This window comes from Cygnus atratus, chromosome 2 (assembly GCF_013377495.2).
Source record: "Cygnus atratus isolate AKBS03 ecotype Queensland, Australia chromosome 2, CAtr_DNAZoo_HiC_assembly, whole genome shotgun sequence".
Lineage (NCBI taxonomy): Eukaryota > Metazoa > Chordata > Aves > Anseriformes > Anatidae > Cygnus > Cygnus atratus.
Genome location: NC_066363.1, coordinates 16325118 through 16342874, shown reverse-complemented (window position 1 = coordinate 16342874; position 17757 = coordinate 16325118). Strand labels below are relative to the sequence as shown.

General features: G+C 46.9%; 1 protein-coding gene across 5 annotated transcripts in view; it reads left to right on the top strand.

Annotated features, from left to right (window-relative positions):
• JCAD (junctional cadherin 5 associated) overlaps nt 1-16748 on the top strand; it is a 57623-nt gene extending 40875 nt beyond the window's left edge. For 3 of the 5 annotated variants that reach the window (XM_035545209.1, XM_050708611.1, XM_035545210.1), the window contains exons 2-3: nt 984-1336; nt 7352-11087. In XM_035545209.1, the coding sequence (XP_035401102.1) occupies nt 1044-1336; nt 7352-11087 (4029 nt within the window). In that variant the 5' untranslated portion in view covers nt 984-1043. Of the gene's footprint in view, nt 1-983; nt 1337-7351; nt 11088-14899 lie in introns of those variants that run through there. The other 2 variants (XM_050708612.1, XM_050708613.1) reach the window with 1 other exon arrangement.
• Nucleotides 16749-17757: the final 1009 nt, after the last annotated feature.

Genomic DNA, 17757 nt, shown 5'->3' with positions numbered 1-17757 from the left:
CCGGTAACGCAGTTCAGGCACAGAGGAGTATCTCCAGGTCAGTTCCTTGCTGTGCACAACCTACAGAATAGATGATTACCTTCCAGCCATTTTAAAACTAGGGAAGAACGGGTGTTCCGTAATTGCCATAACAAGCTGCGAGGGCGGCGCAGACAATAGAGATTGTTTCCAGCCAGCTAATTCAGTTTGCTGAAGCTCCGCTGGAGTCGGTGAAGAATTGAGGACAGTCACCGGAGAGAAAAATCTGGACTGTCCTGTGCGTTGGGAATCACCGAGACACAACAGACACAGGCATCTCAGGTTGATTTCAGTCGTTTTTCACAGGGAAAGCGTGCTGTAAAAACAGGAGCACGCTTGAAACCTTAGGCTTCGTGTTATTCTAGTTGAGAATTACTGGTTTCCAGCAGGTCAACCTAGGCCAAAAAGAAAATAATCTGTAAAAAAGACTGTTTAACAAGGTATTGCATGACATTACCTGGGTTTCTCATGTGGTTGCATAATGAATTTTTGTTCTCATGCATACATTGTCCTTCATGTGAACATTTGTTCTTAATTGGAATATGCAGAGCTGCTGGGAGAGGCAGGTTGCCTTGTAACCCGTCCCCTCCTCCCAGAATACAGAGCACACCAGAGGAAAGCTGGTTTTTAAGCAGACGCCTGAGTCAAACGGTGGGTTTACCTCTGCTGCAAGGATTTGGGCGAAATCTGAAAGCTGCAATCAGCGCTGAATTCGTCAGCGAGATGGACTGAGTCAGCAGCACGGCATCTGCTCCGTGGCTGAGCACGTGTAGGGGCGTTGTAGGGGAAGGTCAGCACGGGATCCAGCAGCATCTGCCTGCACTTCAGCTGATGTGCTTTATTGTAAGGGTGGAAGGCTGAGGCCGAGGGATGAAACCCTTCGCTTCAGCAGCCCACCAGCTGATGAAGGATGCCTTCCCGTGTTTAAAGCAGTCTTCTGTTTGTTTGATTATTTTTTTTTCCAGTGATGGGTCCTGCTGGAAAGAGCTTTCTGATGGCGCAGCTGTGAGTGAAACCAGCACAATATGTTCAGTGTCGAGGACCTCCTGATTTCTCATGGATACAAATTGTCTAAAAACCCCCCTGCTTCATACCAGAACAGATACGATGGATACCGGCGTGAAACCGCGGGGAACAGGTCTGCTCAGAGACCGCTGAATGGGTTCGAAGCAGACCTGAGAGCTTACAGCAAGAAGCCTTTGGTGAAAACCAACTCGAGCAGCACCGAGAGCAGCCATGGGAGCCAAGGGAGGCGCGCGGGTCCTGGTTACCACCATGACCTTCAGGGTTTGTCCACTTTTCATACTTCAGAAGGGGGGTAAGTTTCAGCATCATGCCATGGCTCTGCTTTCTCTTCCTTTGGGTTCTGGGCGGATAACTGAGCATGTCCCTAACCCGTGACACCGTCTTCCTGTGATCCTTTCCTGCTAGTGACCATTTCCACGCGCCGCAGGTCCACACGAAGCAGTGGCACATCTGCTCGCCTCCTGCTCGGGCAGGCCTCTGAGGATGCTGGGGTGGTGGGAAGTGGCCAGCTGAGGGGAAATACCGTTTACTCATGTGGTCTGTCACAGAAAGGCCTTGCTGAGGGGCTCGGGAAAGCTCAGTCCAAGCGCAATAAAAATAAAAAGAGAGGCAAAAGCTCTTCCTTTTGTAAGTGAGTAGTTTAAAAAAAAACGAGCCTAGCCTCTTCTGCCACATACAAGCCCTGGTTTTTGTGGTGGGTTCAGCCGCGTGCAGCTCTCGGCGGGTGTTCCTCCACGCACAGGGCACTTTCTGGTTTTCCTAAGGCTGCTCTCGCAGAGTAAACACGCGAAGGTGCCTGTGTGTTTCTTTCTAAAGCAGCTCAAAGCCAGTGGAAGCTCTTGTCATCGCTCCATAAAACGTGCTTGCACAACCGCGGGTTGCTCACCGCGGAGTACGTGCACGGTGGGGCTGGGGCAGGCCGGGCAGGAAGAGCTGTGTGTATACAGCGCGGCTCGGGCATTGTTTCGTGGCTATTTGAGTGCTCCCTATGAACAAAGGAAAGGGGCGAGAGCAGGACTGGAAGCCAGCCCAGCTGTGACGGTGGTGGTTCGTGAGGAAAAGCCCCTTCCTCTTGCAGAACAGGCTTGAAACTGAAAGCAGGACGCAACGCTCTAGCCTTGGGATCCCGTCCTTCTACAGAGACCTTCAGTAGCATGTGGCGAAGGCACGCGTCCCCTGGCTGCCGGGCCTGTCTGCTCTTCCCCTTCATCTCCCTTCCCCTTGCACGGTTGCTTGCCTGGAGCAGGGATGGCTCCTAGCTGCCTGCCGGAGTGAGGGCAGGAAGGATGGGAGCGCTGGGAGCTGCACGTCCCGGCTGGGGAAGGCTCCCGGGTGGAACCGTCCCCTCTGGAGCAGGCAGGAAAGGACACGGGTTTACAGGTAGTAAGGAGGATCCTCCGTGGTGTGCTGGGAGCTGGACGGCAATAAAGCGAGGAAAGAATTAAAAAGAACGAAAGGGAAAACGGCTTTGAGTCAGGGAAAGAGGGGATGTCGAGGAAGGTGGCACTTGGTCTTGGAGCAGAGTTCACGATGTGGAGAAAAACTGGTGTGAGGGAGATAACGGCTGTGCAAGGCTGGCAGCGACCACAGCGCTTGCTGCTCCCACACCAGGTAAGGTAGAACATGCTTCAGTGCCAGGGGATGTTGGCTGCCTTCCTGCCTCCCTCTGCCCCAGGTGAGGCTGCCACAGTGGGGGCTCGCTCATCTGACCCTCGTCAGAGGTGTGGCAGAGGTGACTGCAACTGCCAGGGACGGCTAAATACAAAAACGGAGCTCTCTGGTAGGTTGCGTGTCTCCTTGTAACCCCTCAAAAAGCAAGGGGTGGAACCCATCAGTCTGTAGCATGGTAAATGTTATATCCTGGTTTAAAAAAGCTGCTTTTTTTTTCCACATAAAATGGGGAACGTGGCCCTGGAGATGACTTTGTCACACTTCAGCAAAAATAGAAATCTTATTGCTGCAGCAAACTCTAACTGCCAGTGAGCCTACGGGGAGCTCTTACAAGGCTCTCACAGCTACGAACGAGGGGGAACCTTTGTAGCAGCCGTCCCTTTCTTGCCATCCCTGGGTGTGCAAGAAGGGTTTTAAAACAGAAGAGACTCAGACATACAGACACTGCTCTTTGGGCTTAGCGGGCTCCCTGCAACCACCTCCTGATTTTGCCTTCCCAGCGTGGCAGAGGTCGGCACAGCGGCAGGAGAGGGCCAAAAGAGGCAGCACGTCTCCCAGCTGCCTTCTCTGACCTTCACCTGCTCCACGGCAGCTCAGGGCACGGCACAGACTCCTTACCCAGGGAATCACCAACTCATGCTCAGAGTGCTGGGTGTAGAAGAGCTGATGAGCCTCCAAACACCCCAGAAGTAAGTGATGTTGTCCACCTTGTTTGTGAGGTCAGGAGATGATGCTGTTGTCAGCAGAACATTGGGATCGTTCTGCTCTTCTGCTGGTGTGCTCTGCTCCACCCTGTTGTTCTTCAGGCAGGTTATGGGGGAGCAGGTGGTGGGAGTACTGTCCTGGCTGTTCTCGCTTAGCCGACCATCAGGAGGCCACGCGGGAAAGGTTTGGAAGAGGCTGCGAGGCAAAGAAAGTGAGGAAGCTGCCCCTATGGGTAGAGACGAGAAGGTTCACAGAACTCCTGCTTCTCATCTGAGCGTGGAGGAGATGCACTTCGCTTCGTTATTTGTGTGGGAGGAACTATGTTGGTAGCTAGCGAATTTAGAGATAAGTAGATAGCATCATTAATGAGATCACCTGCTGCAAAAATTAGACAACTGTACTGGTGTTACAACGTGGATGAGAGTACGTGAGGATAGGATCCCAAAATAGAACAGAAGTTGCCAGTGTCCAGAACAGAGCTCTGATTTTTTTACCCCTTGCTGCCAAATCCTGGAAATAAGTTCTTTACAGTGCCTCCCTGCTGGGCACAAAGTCTGTCCTGGTGCATATATCTCCTGCACCCTGAGCAGCTGGGTGCCTAATGCCTTCTATTTACCCACTAGGAGCCAAAAACAGGGACAGAAACTGCCATGCTGTTGCCAGATGGCCCTGCAATGGCCTCATCCTGCAGGGTTTTGACTTCATAGCCTGTGCCATGCTCCTTTACTTCTGGTGGGTCCTGCTCTGGCATCTGGGCAGCTTCGACCTGCTGCTGTGAGAGCACCAGCTGGGTGAGATGCGGTCGTGCAGCCAGCACAGGGTGGACTGATGGCCTCCTTTCTTGCCAAGGCCTAAGATTCATAGAGAGCTAGCAACAGGTGATGCTTTTAAAATGATTTATTAGATTAATTTTATATAGATTCAGTTCAAAGCACTTTATGACAGCAGTCATGGTATCTGTTAGAAGCGGGCCTTTTAGAGAAAGCTCACAATGTTTAAAGCTTCCTCTTGGTCCCATGGGACCCCTCTGTCCCTGGCTGCCACCTGAGAGCCAGCTGTGAAGCTCCCGCAAGCCGCTGTGTCCAGAAGCACGTTTCTTCATGCACCAGCGTGGTTGCAGCCCGGAGCAAGGCAGACTTGTGCACTGGGAGCAGCACAGTCGGAGATTAGCTGCTGGTAAGAGGTACCGTGAGATCTCTTCGTTGATGATGTCCTGGATGCAAAGACCACAGCACGACTGGCATTCTCCATCCAGACGTGTAGCACTGCTGCGGCTGCAGTGAAGCATTTTGAACTTGAGGCGACTTTGGGATGCTTCCCCTTTCCACCGCTTCATTAGATCACCCAGCAGTGCCATAGATCCTCTCCACCCTCAGGAGCAGAGGAGTCCTCAGGCTGTGCTAGGCTGGAGGTCCATCAGGAGGCTGCGGAGCATCCCCTTGCCCTGCGCAATGCAGTGCCATCCTCTCCAGAAGCTTACGGGGCCCAGGAAGCAGGCTGTGTGTAATCATCTCCAGCTCTTGGATCAGGCACTAGAGAGAATGAGGTTCTCTGCCTCATGAATGAATATACCATAGAAAAGATCAGGTGTAAAATGCCCTAAATACCCCCTTTTAAATGTCTTTTCTGCACTCGTGTTGCAGTGGTGGTCACATGGTGGTTTGTATCATGCTCAGAAATTTATTACGGAGGCTAGCTATTAATCTTTTCGTCTTTAAAAACAAATTTAATCTTTCAACTAGCTTTAATAAATGGAGGAACATCCTTTCTGTAACTGAAGCTGTCCTAACTTAGAGCAAATTTGCTTTAATGAATATCTGAGCTTGGGTTTTGTTTGTCTTTAAAAAAAAGCAAACTAACCCAAACTGTTCTTTTAGTGGTTTCCTAGGAAAGAGTTGAGTAATGCTTCCTTCCCTATTCCCAATTTCCTATTAAATCCTTTCAACAGGCAGCCCCGTTCATTCCTGTAGTGTTAGCTGCAGTTGTTGCAAATCGCAGCGTTATTGTCCACCATACCGCCTTCCCCCAGTGTTTTCATATTTAGGTTGGTAAGAACTTGGTTTCACTTTATATTTAATGTTTCATTTTGTTTTGTTTCTTGTTTATTTGTTTGTTTTTAACGCTGAATTAACCTTTGCAAGAATTGTGATAGATTCACCATCTCTGGAAATTTAAAGATCAAGATTTTAGATGCTTTTCTAGAAGACCTGCTACCACTGAAGCAGAAACCGTTTCAGGGAATTCTGTTGGCCTGCACTGAACAGGATGTCAAGCCAAATAATCGTAACAGTCTCTTCTGATCTCAGAATCTATGACTCTGTACTTTCTGGGATTTTTTTATAGTCCCTTTAAAGATGAATGGTGAAATCACACCAGGTATTTTGTGTTCCTAGCAGATCTGACAGAACAGAAAGAGCAATCTGCCCGTCCCCTTGTGATAATCTTAGAAGAAGGCAGCTTTTGTTCAGTTGCATGTTTTTACATGCTGAAATGCATAGAAATGTTTGTTGTTATTGCAATCAACTTTCCAGTATAGGAGGTGTCCTGTTATATCTCATTGATTAATTAAGACATTTATTACTTCGTGGGGTTCAGCAACTGAACTGTGCTTTGTGCTTCAGAAGCAAAACACTTTGCTCAGATGTTAAGTCTTAACTCAGTTGAGTTAATGTGAACAAGATGCTCCTTATCCCAGCTTAGTTTTAAACTTCTGTAGTCAGAGGATGAAGTTAACATACGTAAAAGAACATTACTGTGGATCTGGATGATGTAATTCTCATTCTGAATTTTAAATTATATTATCTTTTCACAAACTACTACTCAAATAGGGTGCTTTTAGTAGAAAAATGAGCTAGATGGTACTGTTTATATACCTTGAGGTCGAGGGAAGAGGAAAAAATTCTTGGGTTCTATCTACATCCTTGTCCTGTTTATGTCAATTTTGATTTTTCGTCCTAGTCGTATGCTGGTGGCAGCTACGTAGTGTAATAGCAGTTACACTGTTGGACACCTTAGGTACAAGAATAGCAGAACATGGTTCAAGTAGAAGATTAATTATTTATATGAAAGGATACCAATTTTGTTCAGCAGTAATATACAAAATCGTTTATGGTCTGTTCAGAACACATGCAGGAACTGTTCTGTTCATGTAAACCTGTGTTCTGAATTTCTAATCTGCAATAAAATGTGTGATGTGTTTCATATTTCAGTTATGGATTGTTGAAGGTCATCCCTCTTTTATTAAAAGAAAAAAAAAGGAAAAAAATTATACATTTTGGTGTGTTTTAGGTTTAAATATTGGTTCCACCTTACTCAGAGCTGTGCTAATACATCACCATTGTTGTGGCATGTATCGTTTCATCCAAAGCCCTTTAAAGAGATTTGTTCCCTCAGAAAGATGAGCAAGAATCAATGCAGGAAATGACATGTTTAATTTCCGCTCTTCTACTAGGATGCAAATCACGCTTCTTACAGAATATATCTTAAGAAATAGCCCTCTACCTGTTCCCCCTATCCTCTACTTTTTAGTTTTAGATTCCTATTAAACTTGCCTATCCCAGTAGTCCCTTTAAAGTTTATGGACTTTGGTGTAACAGAGGGCAGAAATAAATTAAAGGTAATTATTTCTGTCTGCCAATTGAGGGGGGCTGTACATGTTTGCAGAGCGTGTAACTGTGTGCATTCATGTCTCTTTCTAACAGCTTTGCACAGCTAACAACATGCCAGCAGAGCATCAGTTCCTTCGCCATTCCTTTGCTCATGCTAACGACTGACTTAAATCCTCTCACTAAAATCATGAAGTGTTGTGGTTGCGAGTGATTACGGAAACCCCATTGGCATAACTCAGCATTCGACCTCCTAACGGGATTACCCATGAGGGAAAGAAGGGGCAGCCGTGGAAATTGCCTGTGACACTGCCTTTCTTTTTCAGGGCTTATGACAGGCCTCAACTAGCGTGGTCTTCCCAGCCCAAGGCTGACAAGGATCTGGCCTACTGGCGGCGGCGGGGACAAGACTTCAGCGTGCTGCTGGGCTACTCCCAGAAAGGAGGCGCGGAAATGCAAGGGCTGGCGGCAGCCCACGGGGTGCCCCGGCACCCCAAGGACACTCAGCTGAAGGCAGGGCTAGGCGCGGAGTACGTCAGGAGGGGTGGCCTGCCAGAGAACTGCGAGGCGCCCGGTGACTGCACATGGCAAAGTTTGAGGGTGGAAAGCTGGAACCAGCCAAAAAAGGTAGGAAGGCAAATGTCGGACGGTGACAGGGAGAAACTGCTCCAAGAGCTGTATTCGCTGACCCTGCGAGATGACGTGCTGAGTGCCCACAACAAGGGGAAATCGCAGTCCTTGCCCAGAGTCCTGTCGCCAGAGAGCATGAGATGTGTGGAAATGCCCTCCCTGACCAACAGCAACAACTCCCTCAGCGTAAGTAAGGCCCCCTCCTATCCCCCAAGCAGGCCGGCTGTGGAATCGGCCAAACACCACGAAACGGGGGGCCATTTCCTGCCCCTGGTGAAACCCAAGTATGGGAGGCCTCTGATGCCTCCATCCTATGAACTGCAGCGACAGAGCAGGGCACCTGCGGAAACCGGTGGCTTTCAGGACCACTACCAGAAGGACGAACCCGTTCCCTACTTAGCCAAAGCACACGAGCCAAGGCAAGATGCTTGCGTTCAAGACTCTGGTTTGGAGCCCCCGGTCTATGTACCTCCCCCGTCTTACAAATCCCCCCCCCACCAAGCCGTGACTCCACATTCCCCCAGTGAAGTGCCTACCAATGCCACGCATGCCAGCGGCAGCCAGCAGGACGCTGCGGAGCGGGTTGTCGCCTGCCAACGACCGCCTGCGAATAGTGTTGAAACGGGGGCCGACCCCTGCAAAGACAACTATCTTCCTCACGGGAAGCAGAGCCATCCGAGACGCCCCGCTGACTACCTGCGTTCTGTTCAGTATATTCCCTTTGACGATCCTCGGATACGGCATATTAAAATTGCACCACCCGAAAGTCTGCAGGACAACACGAAATACAGAGAAAATGCACGCAGTCCCAGTTCTGGTACTTTGCAAGAGAGAGATCTCGAAGTGCAGTACAACAGTGCCTTTTTGGATGCATCACACTCACCTGGTTCTGTAAAGGGAGAAAGAAATTCTGACAGCTCCACTCACAGTGGCAGATGGTTGGCACCATCCATCCGAGATCAGGAAAATTGTGCCTTGCTGGACCAAAGAGACAGTTGTAGCACAACTAATCACAGCCCCCGTAACGAAGCCAGCACAGAGTACACAAAAGGCAAACTTTCTCTAAGAAATTCACATATGGACAGCACCTGTGAGACCGTTACAAAAGTGAAAAAGTTTGAACCTGGAACTGGGATGCAGAGCAAAAAGAGTTCAAAGAAAAAAATGAATGAAACTATATTTTGTTTGGTCTCCATCCCAGTTAAATCAGAATCAAATCTGCCAGATACAGATAGGAACAACAACATAACCCAGAGCTCTGATAAGAATGGGTTTGATAACAATGGGGCTTTGCAAGAACAAAGTCTCTTAAGTATGTCTTCAACGGACTTGGAGTTACAAGCGCTTACAGGAAGCATGACCAATAAAAATGAGTTACAAAAACAAGAGCTGTGGAGACCAGAAGAGTTCAAACAAATGAATGACCTCAGATTTATTCAGCCTGCAAAACACAGAGAGCTCAAATACTCTGGCTCCTGGCCAGGTGATCAGTACAAAGACCAGCAGACACAGACCAGTTTTGCCGAAGAACCGAAGAGCCCACAGATTTGCCATGGTACAAAGCCTGGGCAGCCCAATAGTACCAAGCTGCTGTCTCCAAAGCAACTCGGATGTACAGCGTCCACGACAGGGTCAAAACAGACAGGGTCGCCTTCTGACGAGAGAGGCTGCAGGCAGAGCGCTTACGGCATGAAGGGTCAGACGTACCTCAGCCAGTCCAGCAACAGCGCGTTTTCCAGGACTGCCACCTCCGTCCTGCAGGCCTCCTCGCCAAAGGGCCACCAGAGCCAGCCCGTGCCTGCCCAGGAGAGGGAAAACGGCCTTCTTCCCAGGGGCGATGTGGTTAAGGGAGAAGCGGGCGCTCCCTGCAACAGTAAAGAGCTGTTTGGGCAGTTCCTTCTGAAGCCCGTAAGTCGCCGTCCCTGGGATGCAATAAGCGAGCTAGAGAGTTTTAACAAGGAGCTGCAAGGGCAGGAGGAGAGCACGAGCAGTGAAGAAGACTTGGAAAGTGCTTCTCCGCAGGCACATGCCCTTCCGCAGAGAAGGGCGTCCAGAAATGAGAACCAGGAGCCAAAACGTGGTGGGAGGTTGGAAACGGTTGTGCCAGAGGTGCCTGTGTTTAAGTCAGGAAGAGTTAAAAGTAAGTCTGAAAGTTGGAGCGTGGGGACCGAGCATGGTGGCGAGCCGGGCTGCGTTGGCTCTCAACGCTCTTCGCAGCCAGGAGGGAGCAGTGAAGGAGTCAGGCCAGCAGATGGAAGCCTGATAACAGAAATGAGGGCAGAGGAAGCCAAGAACAGAGCAAACAAACAGCCTGTTCGCGCGGGACCTATCAAGAGATTCTTGTCCAGCAGCCCAAGCAGTTCCTATCATGGTAATCCTTTCAATAATCCTGTTTTACAGGAGATGAGCGAAGACCAAAATTACTTAGACTTTGTTAAACTCAGCAAAGGGGCAGCTCCTCAAAATGATCCAGTATTAGAGAGAGGCTCAGTGGTACGCTTGTCCTTAACTAAGAGGAACCACGGGCGCTCTGAGCCAGATTTGAGGTCTGTGGGACTTGATGTAGCCCCAGGACCTGGTGCTAACAATTCTGATCACTCTTCAAATGCAAATGCAGTGGAAATCCCTGTGAATGAGTCCTTGCAGGCAAGAGCTGCAAGAATTTTAGGCATAGAGATAGCAGTGGAGTCTCTCCTTCCAGATGACCACGTTGGGCCCCATCCAGGCGCGAGCCCTGCAAATGGTGCCCAGGACCTCGAGTCATCAACGGAGAGCACAGCAAGTGGCAAAGAAGGAAAAAAAGATGATTCTTATGAAGGCAGGCGTAAGTGTGGCTGGACAGAGAGCGCTCTCTTTGTTGGAGAGAGGAACCGATCGTTATACCTTGATGAATGCCAGGCCACTCACCGTGAAGGCAGCACTAAAACGTTGGTAAAGGAGCAAGCGTTTGAACAACCTGCGAGTCCCAGCCAAGGTGAAGACCAAAACTCGGTGCCCAAATCAGCCGTGTATCAGCATTCAGAAAAGAGAGTGAGAAGTACCTCAAAAGTGATCGAGACGCTCCAAGGCAAGCTGACGTCTCCCCCGAGCCGGACTGCCATGGACCGCTTGGTGCGCATGAAAGAAGTTGACTCCGTGTCCCGGATGAGACGTCTGAGCATTAAAAGTGCAGACTCAGGAGAGGAGGTGGACGAGGAGAAGCTGTTGAGGGCACAAGAGGAGAGAGGAAGCAAAGTGGCAAACTCAGGAGCTGTGTCCAAGCGTGTTATCTCCCTCAGCGAAAATGGATATTTAGCTGGAATGGACAAGAAGAAGACGGACAGAGATTTTTCTTTAGGTAAGACCCTATTATTGGAGATCCAAGTGGGTACTGTTTCCTTATGTAACGGGCACCATCACTTTGCCTGTGCCCACGTAATGACGCTCAAATAGTAACAGGCTGTAGGTGGTACTATCCCCATCTGGTTGTCACCCCCTGTGCTCTCCTTGTGGAAGAGGTAACGAGCGATCCTATTTTAGGACAAGTTACTGTAAGGCTAACTTGTGACACTGAAACTCATTCACAGAGACTGGAGCGTTCCCTGCGGTCTGCTCTCTGTCTGATTGTTTCAGGGAACTGCCAGCTTCAAACAGCGGAGTTCAAAGACAGTCACTCTTGTGCCAGTGCTTGGGAACACGTGGTGATCTAGTCGTAGCCTCTCCTTGAATACGCATTTTTTCCCTCTCTGATACTTAAGTAGACACATACTATATCAGAGTTCAAGAGAAACTAAAAATAAAAATCTGATGTTCTTCTGTGAAGCCTCTGGGAAAAGCTACATTAAGGGGCCTGGAAAATTCTCTCTCTCATGAATATTTTCCAGATCATATGTTGAGAACAACTGTTACTCCCAGGTCAAATGGAAAGTTGTCTTTTTCAGTGAACACCTTTTTTTTTTTTTTTTTGGTGTTCCTCATCTCTCAAGAGCACATAAACTTGTGTAGTCCATATGCATCCCCAAAGCAACATGAGCTGTTCTCTCTCCAAAACAGTTTTCATATGGCATTGCATTGAGCAACTGAAAATCACTCATTGCCGTAGATCTGCATAAAGGGATAAATGTCCCAGGCCACCTGTCTGCTACACGAAATGAATTGGAGTGAGCAAATGTATGGTGCAAAAATTGTTCAATTACTATTAATCTCCTCCTCCCTTTTTCCATCCCGTCTGCAACAGCTGACATTCTGCCTCGAAATTTGCACAGGTTGTTCATTAAACCGCATCGATGTAAATCTGTTCACAGTTTTCCAGTACAGAGGGACTGAAACTAAACTGAGCGTACTTCAAAGTGGAAGCATTTCTTTCTTTCTGCCAAAAAAGAATATGTTTTTATGAGTTCTGAGCATTGACTCCTGCAGTCTTGCAGCCTTTTCCTGTGTCTTTCTCTTTATCCCACAGCTCTGCATCTCTTTCTGCTCTGAACTGTATTCTCTAGACCCGATTTTCCAAGTGGGTTAATTCAGCTTCCTCGTACCCATCAGGTCGAGTACGCCCCACACGCCTCTCCTGTGCTTTCCTCCCTTGGGGTTTCTGCCAGAGTGAAGAAAATAACTGTTGTGGTGACATGACTTCAGGGATGTATCAAAACAGATTGTGTGTGTTTTACTGGAGCCTTGTACTCGGAGTTATTCTGCAGTAAATTAGGTCTAATTTTATCCTCCTTGCTGACAATGCCAGGCTTGTATGCTGCAGTGTGTTCCCATTGCAGCAGTTCCCTCGCAGCTGCAACAGCCTTCCCTGCCTCTGGCCAGCGTGGATGGCCCTTCCTGCTGCACCCACCCCGTGCTGCAGGATAACACGTGGGGTGGGAAGCCATCCCATTCACAGAGACCCTGGTTTGCTGAGAGCCACGAGATACTCGTCTTACCTTAGTGAGGCAGGACTGAAGATTTCTGTGTAGAAGGGCCTGATGTTTGTCTTGTCTGTTAACTCCCGCTCCATCTTCCAAGCTAGCTCGCTGGTACCAGTGAAAGCCAAAATGAGAACTAAGCCTGGAAAAGCATTGTATTTGTTGCTTTCGAGGAGTTTGGAGTGAGATAGGGTGATGTTAGTCTTATAATTGCAGACTGGGCCCACCTTAGAGGCTACAGGTCTTAGAAGAAGCAGGCTTTCACATGTATAATGCAGCTGGGCAGCTGAACAGTCATCTTGGTGTAAGAGCTCTCCTGAAACTCAGTGCAAGAAGCTGATCTTACTGTGCAAATACTGGCCTTAGAAAAACATCTCCCAGTGTTCCCAAATGCACTGGATGTCTTTTCTCCTTTGCTGTTTGAAGACTGCTTCTGTGAGTCTAATCATCTGGCTTTGTTTCTGTAGAGAGTATTTCAAGTTAGTTTAACCAAATGTCGAATAAATGTTTGTGCATCAGTGCAGGAATTCCAATATTTGCCCCTCAGATACAGTCTGAGGCAGCCAAGAGTCTTCCTGGCAGTCTGGGCCTTTTGTGTCCTTGGTTTAGATGCTGAAGATCTGGGTAAGCTATCAGGGAATAAACTGGGCCCTGCAGAACTTCCATGTCTTGTGGCCTGATTTCTTCTCCCCCAAACAGGGAGCACCTCCAAGTTGTGGTGAGCTCTCACAGTGTGAATGTGCGTGAAAACTGGGCCGTGGAGGCCTTAGGACAATCAGATTTCTGAAATGTGAATCCATTTTTATTCTTAGGTCAACCTCATGCAGAGTAGTTGAGAATTTGTGTATGTTCTTGTGGGTTAGGTGGGAAAAAACATTTGCAACTGAAAAAGTATCTCTGCTTTGGAGACATCTTCTCACACCATCAATGCTTTAAGCTTAGAAAGATGCAGCATTGTCCTGGAGCGCACTAGCTCTTGTACACTATTTGTCCCTTGAGTTTTTTTCCATTCATGTGGTGTCTGTCCTTGAAGTCTGGAAGTACCAGAAGAGACTGAATAGTGATAAGCAGTTTGGAAAACATAGGTACCGCTGGCACAGGCTCCTGTCTTAGCTGGCCTAGCAATTTGAGGAGAGTAGGCAAGAAAAACAATACCCAGAAGTTCCTTCTTAGCCAGTCCCCCCTTGGTACAGGTCTGGATGCTGCAGATGGACACTTGCATGTAGAAGTAGAAATCTCCCTCTGAGGATTTTTATGCCTGTTTGAATGAAGACGTTCACTCACATCAACATAAGAGTCTCCGGGGTGAACGTTTTACTCTTGAAGTGTGATATTTGTGTGTGCAACTCTTTTCACGCTCAACTGTTTCAATGCAAGTGCTGCGGGAGCACAGCCTGCGGGAGGGACTTTTAACGTTAGCACAGACACCCGATTACATAAACGCAGCGGGTGGCAGCTCCAGTTTGTCCAGACCCTGTGTGCATTGAGACTCCTCCGCAGGTAGCCCTGCTTCCTCCGCTCCATGGCTGCACCTAGGGTAAGTCAGACGTCTGCAGGGCAGGCACATCTCACAAGGAGAAGCCCCTTGGTTGCTATCCTTTCCAAAATCACAAGGATGCAGGAGAGGGCTCATGTCTGCTCAGTGCACGGCCATCGTCTGGATAAACCCGATAAAAAAGTCTGATAGAAGAGCGTCGTTGGGGATTCAGAGAAGAGATGCAAAGTGAGGTCTGTCCTGTGACCTGACAAGAGGTAGGCTAAAAGCGAAGAGCAGTGTTAGTAAGCCAGTTCTCACTTCAGTGAGTAACGTTCAAACCGTGAGCTGCGGTTGTGCAGACTGAAGCAGGTCGGTCTGACCGCAGGGATGTAACAGCACTGCTTTCTGGTATGCCACTGAATGAATCTGGGGCTGGGGACCTACAATCAAATGAAAAGACCCCGATGACTGAGCTGTATCACTTCAACCAGCCTTAAACACCCTGCTAGGGAGCTCGCAGCATTTCCCTGTCCTTAGTGTTCAATACAAGGGGGGCAAATCTTATGTCTTTCCCTCTCAAAGCATCTGAAAAAAAGATGTAATAATTTAGCAGTCAGTGAGCTTGCTCCTACCTACCCAAGGCTTCCCAAGTTTTATCTTGATGCATTTGATCTGAGTTGCTCCCAGGTTACACCGGTGTAAGTACAGAATTTGGGTCAGGAATGTAGTATGGATCTTTAGGGCTATCAGCCCAGTTTTAGGTTCATTTTTATATAAAAATCAGGAAAAAGATGATGTATTTCCATGGCTTGCTGCATCTATCAGTGTTAAATAAGTTTCACAGTACCTCATTGATGGTGTTTTCTTGTCTTTTTCAGACACATATGACCCCACCAAAGTTGAAAAGGTGTGAGATGAACGGAGAGGAGAATAGAGATTCCTGCTCTACTAAGAATGTTTCACTGATTATTTTTTTTTGCTGGGTGCTTTTTGTTTGTTTTTGTTCTTTGATGCTTGGAAATTGCCTCCATTCGTGGTGTTCATGGTGTACTGATAATGCCTTTACCACCGCCACTAGGAATTAGCTATTTGTATCTGAAACTGTTGCGGAGACCGCAGAAAAGTCTGACTTCTACATTGGGACCATCTGGCTTTGTAGCATTAGGACTTAATGCCTACAGTTGGCAAAGCGTTTTTATCTGAACAGCATTTCAGTCTTCAGCAGGGATGATGAAGTGCATAAAGTGAGGCTTTTGCGCTTTCTCTTTGGTGTAAATGTAAACGTGGGAGATTAGTGAAATGATTTTGAAAAGAATGTGAATTTATAAGCTAAACTTCTAAGTCGCTGTAGTCTAAACTTTGTTTAACTTAAGGGATTTTTGGCCATAAGTAGAAAGTGCTGCTGCACAAAGTGGGGGAAGGAATGTGAGACAGTGGTAGCGAAGGCTGATTGTGAAATTATTTCTGACTTCCAGAGTTTGAATTTACTCGGATTAAATACTTACTTGCCACCTAGAGAGAAGAAAAGCAAAAACCCCAAAGTTTCTAAAAGATGAAGACTTTTGTAGTACAATGTACAGAACGTGTAATTATAGTAGCTGGCAACTAGTGTTTCAGACCAATGCAAAGTATACCACTGGCTGTTTTGCACTCAGTATTACCTATTTTTGTTTTGCTGTTTAGAAATTCTTTATATGAAAGAATAGTAGCTGGTTTAAAATAGCCCATTTTAACAAAGTAACTATATTTCTTGTTACAGAATACTATCTATTTTTCTACGATGTAAACAATTGCTAACAAGTGGCAAGTATAAAGAAGTATTATTATTATTATTATTATATTTTAAGAAGACTTATCCGTCTGAGTGAAGGTGACCCAAGCAGATTTCACCTGTGTATCTTAATGCACACACCGTATTGCCACATATCCAGTAGTGCTCCCTTATTTCATTCGGAAAAGAGCCATCTGTGTATGTATGTATGTATGTACTACAGGGTTAATTTCTGTTTTTTCCCCACTCAACCCTTGGATCGCTCTTCTTGGAGCAACTTTCTGAAGCGCAGCTGAGAACCGTCTGGGCTGGTGTTGCTGCCATAACATTCCAGTGACTGTGATTACCAAAAAAAATGGGTTTGGATCTTCGTCCCGGTGTCCTTGAGCAGCTCAGATGAAATACCTGGTTTCTTTCTTTCACTTAACTTCTTTTTGCACATTGTGGTTTTGGATTGGGCCAGTGTATGAAAATAAATAAACCCGGGTTCAGTTCTTCCCTGCAGCTAACTGATGGTGCTGGGGAGGAGTTTAGATGTCTTCTTTGAGGCATTTAAATACATGGCTTTAAGTGTATTTTATCTGCACACACAAATGCATGACCTACAGAGTTTATAATAAAGCCTATGCATTCTGCTCTTTGATATTGAATTAGCCTGCATAGGATCTGTGTCTTTAAAGCCTTTATGTCCACTCCTGTGCATTTTTTGTAAGTACCTGTTTGCTAACATTCTTCAGATGACTTGTTCATGTACATCTCTGGTCTATTGTACTATCCCTTTTTTGTTTTTGGTTTTGTAGCATAATTTTATTTTCTAAAATCTGATTTCTTGAAATATTTTTTCCTAAGTCTGTAATTTGGAAAGAACACTCATCCTGTGTTTTGGCAGAAAGAATTTCTTGTCTGTAACACGATTCTGTTACATATGGACTATTTAAAGCTTGTTTGAAAAGAAACTGTGGTGTATAATTTATTTTATTAACTCTTGTGCATGCTGTCTAGCAATGCTTGTTGGCAAACTGTTCCTACCATCCTTATCATACTCACCTTTGTTTTAAAATAATCATCTATCTCCATCTAGCACATCTGGGGGCTGGTAAAAGGCTGCAAAACATGTTTCCTGCTAATTCTGTCCATAAAGAGCTACTTCCTAAAAGGAATTGCTTCTGTTCTTACCATCCCACTTAGTAAGTGGGAAAGCAAAGCTGAGATGCCTGGCAATAACTTGAAGGATTTAATTTACCATGGGTTTCTGGAGAACTGTAAATTGTCACGTATCACTGGTCCTGCTACCTTCAGTTCATGTCTGTGTGGAACATGAGGTTTTTGTGCATTTTTTTTTCCTTCTGATGGGGAGGGGTTAATCGATTCTTCAGCGTCTGTTTCATCACTCACATCAAGTAATTACTTTTCCAAAACATGTAAGCAGCCAAGACCTTAAAAAAAAGAAAAAAAAAGCAATAGGAAGAATTGGTTTTACTGGCCAACAATAAGAAATTTAAACCTAAAACATTAATAAGCTTTATTTCGCAGTAATGTGACTGACCAACGGATGGAAGACTAGAGTTAGTACTGCTTTAAACATGGTGTGTTAGTCTAACCACACTAGATATTTCCTACAATGACGTAGGAGTGACTATGACTTAGTGTTTCTATGGCACCTGTGCCATATCAGCTATCTGAACGGGCCTGGGGGATGATACCATAGATGAACACCTTTCCAGAAGCCTTTTGCCAGTTGCAAATAGTCATCAGAAAGCTCCTTCTGCTCCAGATGTAGTTAAAAGATAGTTAATGGTGACTTTCAGTGCCTGTTTCAATAAAGCTGTCATGGCAACAGCTGTCACTGGCAATGGCAAGGGCAGGAGCTCAGGGCTGAGTGGATGCAGAGGAGGAGGAGGAGGATGTGGAGCCTGTTCCTAGGGTCTCCTGCAGCACAGTGGTGTGACTGCAGAGCAGCAGTGA